General features: G+C 34.4%; 1 protein-coding gene across 3 annotated transcripts in view; it reads right to left on the bottom strand.

The window, feature by feature from the left end:
* STAG1 (stromal antigen 1) overlaps window positions 1-17,072 on the bottom strand; it is a 425,489-nt gene that overhangs the window by 70,541 nt on the left and 337,876 nt on the right. For all 3 annotated transcript variants that reach the window (XM_032869634.1, XM_032869636.1, XM_032869635.1), the window contains 4 exons: window positions 8,623-8,726; window positions 883-975; window positions 694-783; window positions 349-552 (listed from right to left, as the gene is read on the bottom strand). In XM_032869634.1, coding sequence (XP_032725525.1) covers window positions 349-552; window positions 694-783; window positions 883-975; window positions 8,623-8,726 — 491 coding nt within the window. The remainder of the gene's footprint in view (window positions 1-348; window positions 553-693; window positions 784-882; window positions 976-8,622; window positions 8,727-17,072) is intronic.

The following is a 17,072-nucleotide window of genomic DNA, read 5'->3' as shown; positions in this document are numbered from 1 at the left end:
TTTAAAGGGGGGAATGGGGAAGAGTAAAAGAGAGAATCTTAAGCAGGCTCCATGCCCAGTGTGGAGCCTGATGTGGGGCTCGATCTCACAATCCTGAGATCATGACCTCAGTTGAAATCAAGAGTCGGACACTTAACTGAATAACCCAGGCACACCAAAGTAGGTCTTTAAAATAAGGTATAACCAAGGTTAATGTTTACAGGATGAACAGCTGCAACCAATAATGCTGCTAAGATCTGGAAAAAGAGAATTCCACTAGATTTTATTTTAAAATGGAAATGATTTGCACATTCAACTTTTAATATTAGCCAAAATTATCACATACATTATGTTTACTTTAAAACAGACCTCTTGCAGTAGATCTTCCACAGAATGATTGAATCGATCTACAAATTCATCGATCAGCTGACTTCGAGCTATGTCAACTCTGTTTTGGATGGTATACTCTTCACTGCATAAGATGCTATAGGTTTTACTGCAGGCTTCTAAAACATCTGATTCTACATGTTTCTCCACAACAAACTTAATCTGTTTTAATAAAGCATCCAGATGCTGAGGAGGAAAAAAAGAAAAACTAATGATATTTAGATTAATAAAAATAAGCATCTGTCAAATAGTAAGGCTAGAGATTACATGAGCATGAAATAACCCAGTTATTTAAACTAACAGAATTTTGATTTCATAGTGTCTTACCTTTTCCATTCTACCTGTGCTATAAATTTCTAGATCAAAATACTGTGGGATTTGTAGCAAATTTGCTACCTTCTCTGCATCTGCAGAATACTAGAAAGAGAAGCAAAGAAAAAAGAAGTAACTACTTTAATAGTTCAGTGTAATCAGCAAACTCAGTGGCATATCACAAAAATGTAAATGAAATTATACCTTTGATAGCAACATAGGAAGGGTGATAATAAAATGCTCAGTCAATTTGTTTCTATCATCAATTTGAGTTTTTCTTTCTTTGGCAGTTAGCACCTAGAAATAAATTGAAATGGGCAAATAATATAATGTCATGTAATTATTTATAACTCTAGAAAGTTACATAGAATGATGAAGCACTGGCAGATAATGTACCCAAGAATTTTCTAAGGAGATTAATAAACTAATTACTAAAACAAGTGTCTCTAGTTTTATGCTTATTTCTAGTTAATATGCAGTATTACTTTATTAAATAGCTACTTAAGAATCACTAAAGTTTAGATAAATTACTACTTGTTCAGATTAAATAAAAAAATAAACATTTCTATAAAACCAGTTACAAATATAAAAATACTGCAACAGTGAAATAATTTTTCCAGTTTTAACCTCAGTATGTTAATAACAGTAATCTCCCGTACATTAAACACACATTTCTAAAAATACTTTTAAAAGTAATGTTTCTTTTACTATCAGCAGCTCATAAATTTTTGCATATTTTTTAAAGCATATACTAAGAATGTTTCTGGACTCAGTTATATTTAGTTGTCCTTCTAAGTCCCAAGTCTGTTAGGCAATAATCAAGACATAGGGGTACAGCCTGTCATCACTGAACCAACTGAAGCTGTTAAAGCCCATCACCCTGTCCCATATTCAACTAGTTAAACCATAAGTGGTTCCAAAAATAAAATATTAAAATGCAAGTTTTGTTAAGATAATTTCCTCAAGGTCTGACAGTCTCAGAGGTCACAACCTTAGTCTCATTTCTGTAAAAATGACCATTTTATCACTCTTTCTGTTAGTAGAAGTTCTAGATTGAGCATGGTTGGGTCCATTGCTAAGAATCATACATGGTCTGGTGTCTGTTAGCATCAGAGAAACAATAAGAAGTCTGCTAAGTGCCAGGCTAGGCCAGTGCCTTTTGTAGCACACGCACTTAATAAATGGTAACTGTTTATAAAGGAATTTACTCAACCAAGATTGCTTATCTAAGAGGGAGTAAAATGTAACGCAATATTTCTCAAAATAAAGGAAGTTAATGTTTTTTCATGCCTTAAAAAAGAAAGATAATTTCCCCAAGGTATTTTGTAATTATCTTGAAGGCACTTATTACCATAATGTTGAATGGCTGTTTCCAATATAAACATTCCAATATAAATTACCACTTTATAAATGTAAACCCCCCATTTTTTTTACATCAATACAGCTTTTATTGCATCTTTAAAATATCACAAATAACTCTGAAAAATCATCCAGCAACTTGCTGTTTCTGTAACTGGACAACTTAGATCTTATTCATCACCTGCTAAACTGTTTCTTTTTCACAAACATACCACCCAAAATTTTCTGATAGTCTTGTTTTTAACTGTCACAGTTTGCTGAACCAAAAAGTAGCTGAGTTCAACACAAATTCATTGTCATTTCCTTCAAAAATCAGCTTATCTTTCTGGGTTTGAGATACTGAACAAGCAATACCTGGCCTCATCCGAACTCTGTGGTTGCATTTTTTCACCCAAGAAATCTTGGATTTCAAAAGAGAACCACTGTCCTGAACAACAACACTGATGAGGAAGTGAGCATACAAAGACCTCATCTTGTAACAGAAGCCCAGTCTAACGCCCTTCATCATGTTTTATATATGACTACAGAGTGCAAACAATATCCATTTCTTTTCTATTTCTCTCAAGTTGGCACCTCTTCTTTTTCTTTCTAAGGAAATGGAGTTATCTTCCCAGGGTTCCTCTGGGCCCCTTCACAATAATAGTGCATCCCTTCAGAGTGATGTTGACATTTCCTGGAATTGTCAATAGTCTGAGTGCTGAGAGTGGTCTTCATTCTCACAGCAGATGTTTGATGATATGTGAAAGAAGTAATAAGATCTCCTCTCTGGTTCCTCTCCCAGAACTTTATTGCTTTTCAACATCTTAAAATACAAAATAATCACTTTGGAGTATTGTGGTTAGTTCTGCACAAAGTAATATAAGGGACTACATATTATGTGGAATATACGTCTAGGAATGCATTCAGGATATTGAGAAGTCATGAAATTCATCTCACAATGTATGAGAGGTCTAAAGATACTGATTTTGGAGAAATAGTGGTCTTTGATTAAGTGATCATTACGGTAGGTAGTCTATATGCATGAACTACTCAATCCTTGAAACCTCTGATGGGAATGGTAAAAATGGCATATTACCTATGATGGAGAAATTTGCCAGTATCTAACAAAATTGTATACATATTTTTCCTCTGACCTAATAATCCTACTTTTAAGCAATCTACCCCACCAACACACAAGGTACAAGTGTGAAATGCACAATATCATTCGCTGCATAGTGAGTTATTTCTAACAGAACACTATTTCTAATAGTAAAAGACTGGCAATAACCTAAAAGACTCTCAATCGTGTATCCACGTAATGGATACTATGCAGCCATAAGAAAATGAAGATCTCTAAATAAAGGTACAGAGTGATATCTAGGATACACTGCTAAATAAAAATGTAAGGTACAGAACACTGTACAAAATATGCTGTCTTTTGAAGGAGAGGGAGGAGGATGGAGTGCATACATTTATCTATACTTGAAGCACTGGAAGGATATTCTGAAAACAAAAATGGTTATTAGTAGGAATGGATGTAAAGGGAGATATAAATATATGAAAGATTTCTCTGAATGTATATTTTTATAAGGTTATGACCTTTTAACTATGTACATGTTTTACATATTTCCAAAAAATAAAAATGAGAAAAAAACAAAATCAAAGAGTTTTGTAAAAACCTTGTTATGCTAAATTAATCAATATCAATATGACTATGTAATTTATATATGGATATATACAAATATATACATATATTTCTTAGCTCTGTGTACTCAAGTGTCTACCAGAAATAATAATCAATTGACAATGAATACCCTTAGTGACAAGATTTTAACTTAATAGTTAAGTAATAATAGTATTTAAACTATTCTAGTAAAGGCACCATGGCTTGTTGGAGATTCCTGTGGTAGAATAATGTAAGAATCAGCCTTCAAAGTGCCTTCCAGTAATCACTACCTCCTGGTATCATGCTCTTATTTCTCTTCCCACAATGACTAAGGTTGACATTTGTTAACCAATAGGAGACTGTGGAAATGTTATGTGACTTCTGAGAACTAGTTCATAAAAGACACAGAAGTCCACCTTACTCTCCTTTGGATCATTCATTCTGCTTTATTCTTTCTTGGATAATTCACTCTAAGGACAGGGCGGGAAGGGGCAGCAACCATATCATGAAAACACTCAAGCAGTCCTACTGAGTGGTTGGTAAGGTGAGGTGCTAAAGCTTCCCACTAACAATCAACACTAACCTGCCAGTCATGTAAGTAAGACATTATGGAAGTAGTAAATTAACAACCAAATCTTCAGAGTTATCACTAAAGCCCTTGTTAACATCTTAAATGCAATCCAATGAGAATCTTTAGTCAAAATCAACCAGCTAAGACACTCCCAAGTTTCTGACCCACAAAAACTGAGATAATGAAGGCTTACTGTTTTAATCTTCTAAGTTTTAAAGTAATTTTTACATGGCAATAGTTAACTAATATAAACAGTAAAGATAAAGAGCGAACTTTATGAGAAAGAAAGCAAGAAAGTACACAAAAAATGATTACGATATGTCAAAAAGGTTAGAAATGTTTAGCCAGTAATAGGCTCTCATCTCAAAGTTGGGACAACACATATTTTTAAGACTTTTATTTTGGAAAATCTAAAAACCACTCATTTGTATTATTGCCTCATTAATTCCCATGGGGTTTATTTTTCTGTAACATTTTAAGGTGAATTCTTAGTATATCATTTCACTTCACCCATAAATATTTAAGCGTATATTTTTAACAGTGAAGACTTAAGAACAATAAAACTTGCCATCTCCCAACAAAATGAAACAACAACTTCTTAGTATCTTTTCATACCCAGTCCACAGTTTTCTTAATTTTTATGCTTTGGATTTCTTCATATTTATAAACACAGACTATACATATTTTTTAGAGACAAAGAGAGTGTGTGCAAGTGGGAGGAGGGGCAGAAAGCAAAGTATAGAGAGAAGCAGATTCCCTGTTGAGCATGGAGCTTGATTCCAGGACCCTGAGATCATGACCTGAGCCAAAATCAAGAATTGGACGGTTAACTGACTGAGCCATCCAGGCACCCCTCTGTATATTCATATTAAATTAAGTTTTGATATTAAATTTAGGCCAGCCATTCTACTATCTATACATATTATGTCTTTTTCTTTGTTTCTTCTTTGCCACCTTCTTTGAGGGTTCTAATAAACTCTTTCATTTATAATAATCAACTTCAGGCTTTTATTTAATTATAGCAAAATAAAGCAATTTTGCGCCAATAAAATTCCATTTCCTTTACCCTTCTTTATGTTATTGCTGTCACATATATCTATATATCTTATCATCTTAGTACTTTAGTGCTGTAATTACTGCTTTAAATAATCTCACGATCCTTTAAAGTAAAAAAGAGAAAAAAAGGAAAAAATATATAATATACACAGCCTTTTATATCCACCCACATATTCACCATTTTTGGTTCTGTTCATTCTTTTCTCTGGGTTAGAATTCTACCATTTGGTATTATTCTTTACAGCTTAAAGGATTTCTTTTAGTATTTCTTCTAAGGCAGGTCTTCAAGAAACAGGTCTGTCAATCTTTGTTTTTCTGGGAATGTTTTTAATTCACCTTGATATTTCAAAGATAGTTTTACTGGATTTAGAATTCTTGGTAGGCAATTTTGTTTTCTTACAGTGTATATGTCATTCTGTCAGTCTTCTGGCCTCCACTGTCTCTGATAAAAAATTATTTGCTAATCTTATTACAATTGGTCTCTAAATGATGACTCCCATTTTTCTCTTGTTGCTTTCAAGGTTTTTTGTTTCTGGCTTTTGATAGTGACTATCCTATCTGGAAATGAATCTTTTGTGTTTACATTACTTGTGTTTATATTACATTAAGCTTCCTGTTCTTTGGATTAATGTTTTTCATCACATTTGGCAAGTTTTTGGCAAATATTTCTTTGAATGTTTTTGTTTGTTTAAGATTTTATTTATTTATTTGACAGAGAGATCACAAGTAGGCAGAGAGGCAGGCAGAGAGAGAGGGAGAAACAGGCTCCCTGCCGAGCAGAGAGCCTGACGCGGGGCTTGATCCCAGAACCCTGAGACCATGACCTGAACTGAAGGCAGAGGCTTAACCCTCTGAGCCACTGAGGGGCCCCTCTTTCAATGTTTTTCTTTCCTGTCTCTTTCTCCTACTCCTTTCTTTCTGGAATTCTCATTATAAAAATTTGATGCACCTAATGTTTCACACATTTCTTGGGCTCTGTTCATTTTTCTTCAATCTTCTCTGTTCTTCAGAATAATGATTTTTATTAATCTACCTCCATGTTCAATGTTTCTTTCTTGTCATCTCAAATTTGCTACTTTTCAACTCTAGAATTTCCATTAAGTTTTCCTTATTTCTGTTACCATATTGTCCTATAATTCTTTGGACATAGTTTCCCTTGATTCTCAACATATTTATAAAAAGGACTCTGAAGTATTTGCTAAGTTCAACAATTAGGCCTACTGAGAAGCCATTTCTATTGTCTGCTTCCCCCCACCAGCCCCCACCCAAATATGGTCATGTTTTATTGTTTGCTTGGCTGAAATTTTTCTGGAAGAGTCAACATTTTAAGGTAATACACTATAGTAACTATGGGTTTTTAACTTATTTTTCTAATTTTTATATTTAAAAAAATAATCTTCAACTTAAACTTCAAATCTGTAAGGGTTCACCCCTCTGAGACCTGGGTTAGAAAGCATATTCAAAGTTCAGCCTGTTCTTCAAGAAACAAGAAGTGTTGGCGAGGATGTGAAGAAAAAGGAACCCTCATATGTTGTTGGTGGGAATACAAACTGGTGGAACCACTGTGGAAAACAGTATAGTGTTTCCTCAAAAAGTTAAAAATAGAATTACACTACAATCCAGTAATTACACTACTAGGTAAAATTAAAAAAACAAAACAAAACACAAAAGCACTAATTCAAATGGATACATGCACCTCTATGTTTATTGCAGCATTATTAGAATTGTCAAATTACGGAAGCAGTGCAGTGCCCATCAATAGATGTGGGGAGTGTGTGTGTGTGTGTGTAACACACACATACACAATAGAATATTATTCAACCATAGGAAGGAAATCTTGCCATTTGTAATGATGTAGATGGAGCTAAAGAGTATAATGCTAAGTGAAATAAGTCAGAGAAAGACAAAATGCATATGATCTTAATCACCTGTGGAATTTAAGAAACAGACGGGCAAAGGTAAAGAAAGAAGAGACACATACACATATAAAAACCAAGAAACAGACTCTTAACTATAGAGAACAAACTGACGGTCATCTAGGGGAAGTGGGTATGGGATGGATAAAGTAGGTGAAGGGATTAAGAACACACTTACTCATGATGGAGCACTGAGTAATGTACAGAATTTTTGAATCATTATAGGATACATAAAAAACTAATACAACAGTATGTGTTAACTATACTAGAATTAAAATAAAAAATAAAAACATAACAAAGAAAAAGAAAAAAAACAAAGTCCAGCCAGTTCTTAAGTCTGCTTTGACTTTCATTGTCCATTGGGTTATCTCAGGTTTCTCAGTCAGTCAGTAATATATGGAGAGCTCATCTAATCCTTTTCATGGCTTTCTCATTTCCAGGATTTTTTAGTTAGATTCTTGGTCGGTTAACTGTTCTTCCCATCTGGGACTACAACCTCTGAATACCACAGTTGTGGGTTTTTCCTTATTTGTTTCTACCATGTTTGCCATTTCTGGCTCAAAAAGCTCTGGACTTTTGCCATTTGTACCGTAAGTCTGTCCCCTCTGAGAGCAGAGCTGCTGGTTTTTACACATGTACCACTCTGGTAAAACTGTATCATATTATGGCTATGGGTTTGTGAATTATAATGCCAGGCAAAAATGCAGCAGACTCCTGTTGCTTTTACCTTAACCTTTGGCAGATTTTCAAAAATATATGCTTCTCAATTTGTCTTCTATCTTTGGTGAATTCCCAGAACCCTTTGATAAGGTTTTTGGACAAATTTTGCAGTTTTATATTTTTTCCTTTCTGTCCCTCCTTTCCTTTTTTTCCTTCCCTCCCTCCCTCCCTCCCATTCTTTCCTTTCTTGCTTTCTTTTTGGTGCAGATAAGAACTACCTATCTCTGCATACCAACAGAGCTTGTCTTTCTATCAGTGATTATCTCAATTCATCTTTAATACCACTAAAACCTATTAGCCTCATATAACAAATAAGGGAATTAACACACAAAGAAAATAATCAACTATCCAAAGATTAAACAATTGCTAAAGGGAGGAGTAAAAACAGGCATTTTCTTTCAGAGCCTTCTGCATTTTTAACAGATATGAATGTGAAAATTATTAAAATACTAGAAGAGAAGCAGGTACAGGTGCTTTGAGAACATGAAAGAAAAGAATCTATTTCTGAAACCTAAGTGTAATTAGTAGATAGGATATAAAGACAAAGCACCACAGCATGTATCATTTATAAAAATACCATGTTTTTATGTTTAAATATACCACTAAGATTTTCAAATATTTAAGATAGTTAAACACATTAAAAGTCTTTCTGTAGATTTCTCACTAATGTAACTTACTCTCTTGCCAGTACCCCTTCCCACTGGAGGATGTGCCTCAGCAGCTTGACGAATTGTACAAACCATCAGCTCTATAAGAGCACTCTCTTGACGGTCAGACATTGCTAAAGTGAAACAAAATGCATTAGTATGAGTAGATAGTTTTGCAATAACCATGTATTAAAGAGAACACAATTATTAAAAACTGCAAACATACATACTCTATTACTGGTTATTTTAAAGACTGAAGTTAAGCTCTATATTCTCTCTCTCCTTTTTTGTGAAGTAATACATGCTTACCATAAGTCAAACAAGAAAGAGATGTAGAAAGTAAAGAAAAACAGAATACACTTTGGTTTCTTCTACTACCTAGTCTCTTCTAGGATCATATTTCTGAATAAGGCAATGCCAAAATTTTACTGTATTTCCTTGCAGATCATTTTAAAGCTCATAAAATAGGGTATCTTTTTTTAAATAATAAAAGTGCTACACATATTTTTAAAAAGTAACAACAGATTTTGATTATCTTTCAAGTCACTACATATATGTATAATTTTCTTAAATAATTACAAGTTATTACATGAGTGTTCCACAATTTAATCACACCTCCACTCTTTACTCAAATTGTTTAAGTTTTTATTACTATAAATAATACAGTAATAAATATCATTAACACACATATATTTATGTAACTGATATTAATTTCTGTAGAATAAATTCCCAAGAGGGTAATGGGTCAAAGATTAAAATCTTGATACTGATAAACATAAGGTTATTTATTTTTGCAATCCAAATCTCCAACTGCAATAATGATGTTTGGTTCCTCATATCCGTGGCTAGCACTAGATGGCATAAATCCTTTCAATATTTGCCAATTCAGTGACTGAAATAAGGCATTTCATTGTCATTTTGCTTCTTCCTTCCTACTAATTAGTGAAATATATTTTGTTTATTGGCTTAGAATTTTTTTCTGAGATTTGTCTGTTTATTCTTTGCCTACTTTTTCTACTGTTATTCACCTTTCTTGAATTCCTGTAAATAAGAAGTATTAACTTTGTCTTTTGAATGAGGCAGATATTTTCTCCCAGTTTGTCCTTTTGAAGTCAGACTCTTCATGGTATCTTTTCTCAGAAATTCTTTTTAATAGAAATTGTTAGTTTTTATAAGTCATATCTGTACTGATCTGTTTTATGGCTTGTGGCTTTTTTTCTTTCCAGTATTAAGGAGATATATTTGACTTGAGACATACATATATAGATAGATGGATAGTATAAGTTTAAGTTGTACGGTATAATGATCTGACATATATATCGTAAAATGATTATAACAAAGTTAACTAATATCTGGGATGCCTGGGTGGCTTAGCCATTAAGTGTTTGCCTTCAGCTCAGGTCATGATCCCAGGGTCCTGGGATTGAGCACCGCATTGGGCTCCCTACTCAGTGGGAAGCCTGCTTCTTCCTCTCACACTCCCCTTGCATGTGTTCCCTCTCTTGCTGTGTCTCTCTGTGTCAAATAAATAAATAAAAACTTAAAAAAAAAAAGTTAACTAATATCCATCATCTCATATAGATATAAAAAGTCTTCTGGGTTTCTTGTATTGCTTTCAACAATCTCCCTATCCTAGAGACTAGAGAAATTTATTTTCTAGTTCATTTTCTTCTCTCTAGTTTTTACATCTTTAATCTGTCTGGAATTTATTTCTGCTGATAGGATGAAGTATGGGCCTATTTATTCCCACCAAATGAACAGCCAATTAGGCCTCCACCACTGCTAAGTAAACCAGCTTTCCCTGCTGAATTTAAATGTCACATTTAAACATTTTAAAAATGTTTTAGGCTCTCATATATAGGATTCTTTATTTAGTTTCACTAATCTATAGATCTATTCCTATTATAATGCCATACTGTTTTGGTGATAGCTGCTTTAAAATATACTATAATGTACTTTAATATGTAACTTAATTCAACTAATTTGAACATTTAGTGGAACAAGACACATTTACCTAGTCCTTTTCCTAAATATTTTCTAATTTCTATAATGCTAATACCAATTAAGCATTTTTTTATGTGTAAGGTAATGTTCTAAGATATTTATATGTATTAACTTGTTTTATCCTCAAACCAATTCCAAGAGATAGGAGCTAATATCTTCATGCTTTATAGACAGGGAAAATGAGCCACAGAGGGGTTGAGTATTCAGCTAGTGGTAAAGTCAAGACATCAGGTAGTCTGATCCATAGTCTGTTCTCTTAAGGACTATGCTATACCACCTTTTAAACAGAGGAAAAGAATTCTCCCTAAACTTTGAAATCATTTTGCTTAGTTCTTCCTCTTATCTCACCTCCTGGAACTCTCTCAAACCCATTGGATTCGAACTGGTATTTTATTTATTTTTATTTTATTTTTCTTAATTCATTGATTTTCTGAGAGAGAGAGAGAGAGCAAGTGAGCACACAAGGCAGGTGGAGAGAGGGAGAAGGAGACAGAGAATCTTAAGCAGTCTCCATGCCCAGCACGGAGCCTGACATGGGGCTGATTTCACAACCCTGAAATCACGACCTGAGTTGAAATCAAGAGTCAGATACTTAACTGACTGAGCCACCCAGACATCCCTCAAACTGGTATTTTTAAAAAGTTACTCATTACATGGGAAGAACATTTTAGTAACATTTTTCAACCTGGAACATAACATAGCCTTTTAATTTTGAGATCTTATCCTATGTCATTTAAGAAAATGTTATGGTTTTCTTCACACTGTTTTGTACTTTCCTTGTTGAATTTACTCTTACATATTTTTAAAGACAGATTTTTAGTGCTAATTTGAATAGCTTAATTCTATCTCTGTCTCTACCCCCTTCTCTGTATATTTATTTATGTTAAAGGCCAACAGATGTGGGGATTATAGAGACAAACTTTGATATAAATGAAAGAGATTAAGCTTCAGAAGTTTGTATTATTTAAAAAAATTGGGCAACAGCAATGAAAAGACAAAGACATAATAAAATATTGTCCTTTTTATTCTAAAATCATTCTGTATAAGAATATGTATGTTCATCTTAATTTAATCAGTTCTTCGGTTTTAACATTTTGATTATCTTAAGAAAAACACATGAATGTCAGCCTGTCTTAGGAAAGCCACGTGGAAGTTTGTTTTTCCATTTATACTCCTCGATCCAGAGCCTAAAAGGAAAAAGTGTCCCACTCAATAAAACTAAGTCTCTATTTTTATGATTCTAGGATTTCATAATTTTTCACATTTCACTGCAGATAAAGGAATGACAAGTTTGTCTATGAACTAAATGCATTTCTTTTATTTATGAAGAAAATCTTGCTCTACGGAAAGTGAGGAGAGAGAACAACTTATCAAGTATGGAAGCTTTTCCCTGCTCTAAAACCCTTCTTAGTGTTGAAGAATAACCAAACCTCATATAGTGTCCAATGCCATTAATTTTGTTATTTTATAATTGTGAAACACCTATTTAGACATGGTAAATACTAAATTTCAAGACAGCTGAAATTTAGTTGAAATCCCCTTTAAGATATGAGAGCAAAACCAAGTAATAAAATTGAAAGCAAAACAAGCTGTAAGTCACAGACAAGAGACGAATAGCCACAGCGACAGAAAGAAATGGGTAGCTGTCCATACTATGAATTATCAGGTAACTACACAACTTTCTAAACCTTCACAAACCTCTTTGCACATCATCTCCATTTCCTCACTATTGATCCTATTCACATCACCTTGAACTGTGGATTCTCTCTTTGCCTATCAATGAAAAGAAATGCTTAAAAGTCACCAACAATCTAAATCATCACTAAAGTTAATAATCTTTGCAGTTCTTCTCTGCAGTATATGATATTATTAGCCATAGAGCTCTTGAACATCCTCTTTACTGAGCTTCTATAAGGTATAATTATTTCTTACCATCTTTTTTATATAGTCTGCTAGAGGCTCTTATTCTCTCTTGTTCTTCCTGCTTTTGTCTCCTATCCATAATCTTTAAAACATGACTATGGGCTCTTTCTTTATAATCCACCTTCCTCCTCCATATTTTTATTGTCATTTCCCATAGAGAGCATTGCCACAGTTATCTAACTGGTCTTCTGCCTATCCCAAGCCATGTTTACAATAGCACTTTTCTTAAAATATGAATTGGATCATATCACTCCCGTTTAAAATCCTTCTATGTTCCCCTACTACTTAGAATGAACTAAATAAATCTACTAACAAACTAAAATGTTCTACATTATCTGGCTTCTGCCTCTATCTCATCTTCTGCTACTAGTTCACTGTACTCTAGCTATTGCAGCTCCTGGAACATAACAATATTATTCATGCTTCAGATCTTTGCAACTGCTATCTACTCTACCTAGATGGCTCTCTTTTGACACTTCCTTGGCTAGCTCCCTCATCCTTCAGATTCTTGGCTCATAGGTGGCCTCCTCAGAGAAATCTTCCTTTAAGGATTCAATCTGAAGACAAAGCCCTCCTTATTATCATCCATCACATCACCCTTGAAATTATCCTGTTTACTTGGTTTTGATCTGCTTTCCCCATGAGAATGTAATCTTCATATGGGCAGTGAGCTCAACTTGTTTAGGACACTACACTAAGTGCTAAGTGTGAATACTTAGCATTTAAAAGGTGATCAATAAATATTTTTAGATTATAAATACGGTAATGATTCCCTGCTTTGAAGAATTCCATTTATCCACGTTTACTTTATTCAGTATCTGGATTATAGATTTCTACCAATAGAAATGACCACAGAAGATTATCCACATTAAATTTGGGGGATTTTCTTTTTTATAGATGAAGCAGAAGAGACCACATAAATTAAATGACTTACTTATGCTCTTGTTACCTGGTTACCTATTACCAAGGCCCTCATATTATTCTAAAAAATTTTCTATATCACATACACACAATCAACACCACTACCACCACTGACAAAAAACCCTGGCCTTTAAAAACACTATGAGGCAGTCTTAGACTACTGTGATTTAAATTGATACTGGTAAGTCTTTGACAATGTGTTTCCCCAAATTTTAGTCCCGTTTCCAACTGCTAACTAAACTTTCATCCACTGGAACATCTTTTATACTCCACCTACATAAAATATAACTTAATTTTTAATCAGTCTGAAAAATAAAGTTATTGGTGGCATTTTGCTACCATAAAATACAGCAAAATAATAGCACAGAAAATTGCGTTGGATGCCACTCCATGCCAGAGTTAACAGTACACATATGAACAAATGTGTGTAAAAAGCAGAGTCATGATACAACTACAGTTCTGTACTTGTTATTCATAATTTCCTCTGCCCTGCTTCCCAGATTCATTCATATCCTAAAACTGTGGTTCACTTAAGAACTTCTTCCCATTTTATAACTCACTTATCTAACTAAAATCAAGGCAACCAAACCAAACAAAACTAACTTAAGTTAAACCCCAATGTCAACTTAATTTAAATCATACGAAATACTTAATAATACACAGTTATTTCAACACAGTAAATTCATGCAAAATACACTGACAACTGACAGACTTAGTGATTACTATCTACTGACTGGCACATCTTATTTAAATGAGTAAAAAATAATACCAAAGCACAGCACTTTGGCTCTTCTTCCCTTACTCTGCATCCCTGCCTCCCTTCTTGGGAGATTATTCTTGGAAATAACCTTACAGAGCATGGAATGACAAAAAGAAAATGGCATGGAAACATGACAACAAGCTCTAATAATATGCTGATTCTACGGTGACGGTCAAGGGTAAAAAAAAAGGAATGTACTCCTAAATACTATGCCAGACACTCTGCACAAGTGTTCCCTGGGCTGCACTGATTGGAAGGGGAATTGATTTTACTGAAATTGAAAATATTGAGATTCAAATAGAAACAGAATGCATAAAGTCAGTGAATTTAGCTGTGAATGTATGTAAGTAAAATAAGGAGAAAATGAAGAATATATGTTCTTCCTGTGGTCACAAAAGGGAAAAAAGATTTGGAGTAATGTTGAGAGTTTGACCTAGTGAGCAGAAGGCCCCATCAACTTAGTAAAAGACCTGACTTCTTACCAAGGATATCCAGTGGAAAAAACACATGCAAAAAGAGAAAATGATAATGTGGGATTAAATATACTATAATCACAGCTACCTTAAGAGAAGGTCTGGGAAAATCTGGGTAAGGATTTCTGTTACAGATTAAGAATGAGGTTATAAGGCAAATATTTTGAGTTTAAAACAGGCAATTTTGTCAAACTCTCACTCTTCGCAAATGACACAATACTTGATGTGGAAAACCCCAAAGACTCCACCCCAAAATTGCTAGAATTCTTACAGGAATTCCGTAAAGTGGCAGAATATAAACTCAATGCACAGAAATCAGTTGCATTTCTATATACCAACAATGAGACAGAAGAAAGAGAATTTAAGGAGTTGATTTCATTTACAACTGCACCCAAAACTGTAAGATACCTAGGAATAAATCTAACCAAAGATGCAAAGGATCTATATACTCAGAAAACTACAAAATACTCATGAAAGAAATTGAGGAAGAGACAAAAAAATGGAAAAACATTCCATGCTCATGGACTGGAAGGACAAATACTGTTAAAATGTTTACGCTATGTAGAGCAATCTACACATTCAATACAATCCCTATCAAAATAACATCAACTTTTTTCACAGAACTGGAACAAATAACCCTAAAATTGGTATGGACCCAGAAAAGACCCTTAATAGCTGAAGAAATGTTGAAAAAGAAAACCAAAGCTGGTGGCATCACAATTCCAGACTTCAAGCTTGATTACAAAGCTGTCATCATCAAAACAGTATGGTACTGGCACAAAAACACATAGAACAATGGAACAGAACAGAAAACCTAGAAATGGACCCTCAACTTCTATGGTCAACTAATCTTCCACAAAGCTTTCCACAAAGGAAAGAATATACAATGGAAAAAAGACAGTCTCTTCAACAAATGGTGTTGGGAAAATTGGATAGCCACATGCAGAATGAATATGAACCATTACCTTATACCACACACAAATACAGGCTCAAAATGAATGAAAGACCTAAATGTGAGCTAGGAATCCATCAAAATCCTAGAGGAGAACACATAGGAAGCAACCTCAACCTTGGCCGCAGCAACTTCTTGCTAGACACATCTCCAAAGGCGACTGAAATAAAGGCAAAAATGAACTACTGGGACTTCATCAAGTTCAAAAGCTTTTGCACAGCAAAGGAAACAGCAAAACCAAAAGACAACCAACAGAATGGGAGAAGATATTTGCAAATGACATATCATAAAGGGCTAGTTATCCAAAATCTATAAAGAACTTATAAAACTCAACACCCAGAGAACAAATAATCCAATCAAGAAATGGGCAGAAGACATGAACAGACATTTTTGCAAAGAAGACATCCAAATGGCCAAAAGACATGAGAAAGTGCTCAACATCACTCAGCATTAGGGAAATACAAATCAAAACCACAAGGAGATACCACCTCACAGAAGCCAGAATGGCTAAAATTAACAAGCCAGGAAAATGCAGGTGTTGGCAAGGATGCAGAGAAAGGTGGGAATGCAAGCTGGTGCAGCCACTCTAGAAAACAGCTTGGAGGTTCCTCAAAAAGTTGGAAATAGAACTACCCTATAAGCCAGCAACTGCACTATTGGGTATTTACCCTAAAGATACAAATGTGATCTTAAGGGACACGTGCACCCCAATATTTACAACAGCAATGTCCACAATAGTCAAACTATGGAAAGAGCCTGGATGTCTATAAACAGATGAATGGATAAAGAAGATATGGTACATATATACAATGGAATATTATGCAGCATCAAAACCCCCCAAATCTTGACATTAGCAACGACATGGATGGAACTAGGGGCTATTATGCTAAGCGACATAAATCAGAGAAAGGCAATTATATGATTTCACTCATGTGGAATTTAAGAAACAAAACAGGATCATAGGGGAAGGGAGGGAAAAATGAAACAAGATGAAACCAGAGAGGGAGACAATCTGTAAGAGACTCTTACTATTAGGAAACAAGTTGAGGGTTGCTAGAGGGGTGGGGGTGGGGGGATGGTGTGGCTGGGTGATGGACACTGGGGAGGGTATGCGTGTGGCGAGCGATGTGTATTGTTTAAGACTGGTGAATCACATACCTGTACCCCTGAAACAAATAATATATTATATGTTAATTTATAAAATAATTTTAAAAAATGAATTAATGAGTAAAAAATAAAATAAAATACGCAATTTGGGCCACTTTCCTGGGTATATTTGTGTATGATGCATACGTGTTGTTTCTCTCATTGAATTTGTCAAAGCCACAGTAGATAATACCAATCAGCATCACTGCTTGGAAGGAACACTGGGGGATGATCTCTCTCCTACAGTGACCTATTTGGGAAGTCTACTGCAGGGGATGGCTTATCTGTTCTTATAGCCCAG

This window comes from Lontra canadensis, unplaced genomic scaffold, assembly GCF_010015895.1.
Source record: "Lontra canadensis isolate GAN:19392208 unplaced genomic scaffold, GSC_riverotter_1.0 scaffold38, whole genome shotgun sequence".
NCBI lineage: Eukaryota > Metazoa > Chordata > Mammalia > Carnivora > Mustelidae > Lontra > Lontra canadensis.
Note: the sequence above shows the minus strand (reverse complement) of the source record. Positions and strands in the feature narration are given on the sequence as shown.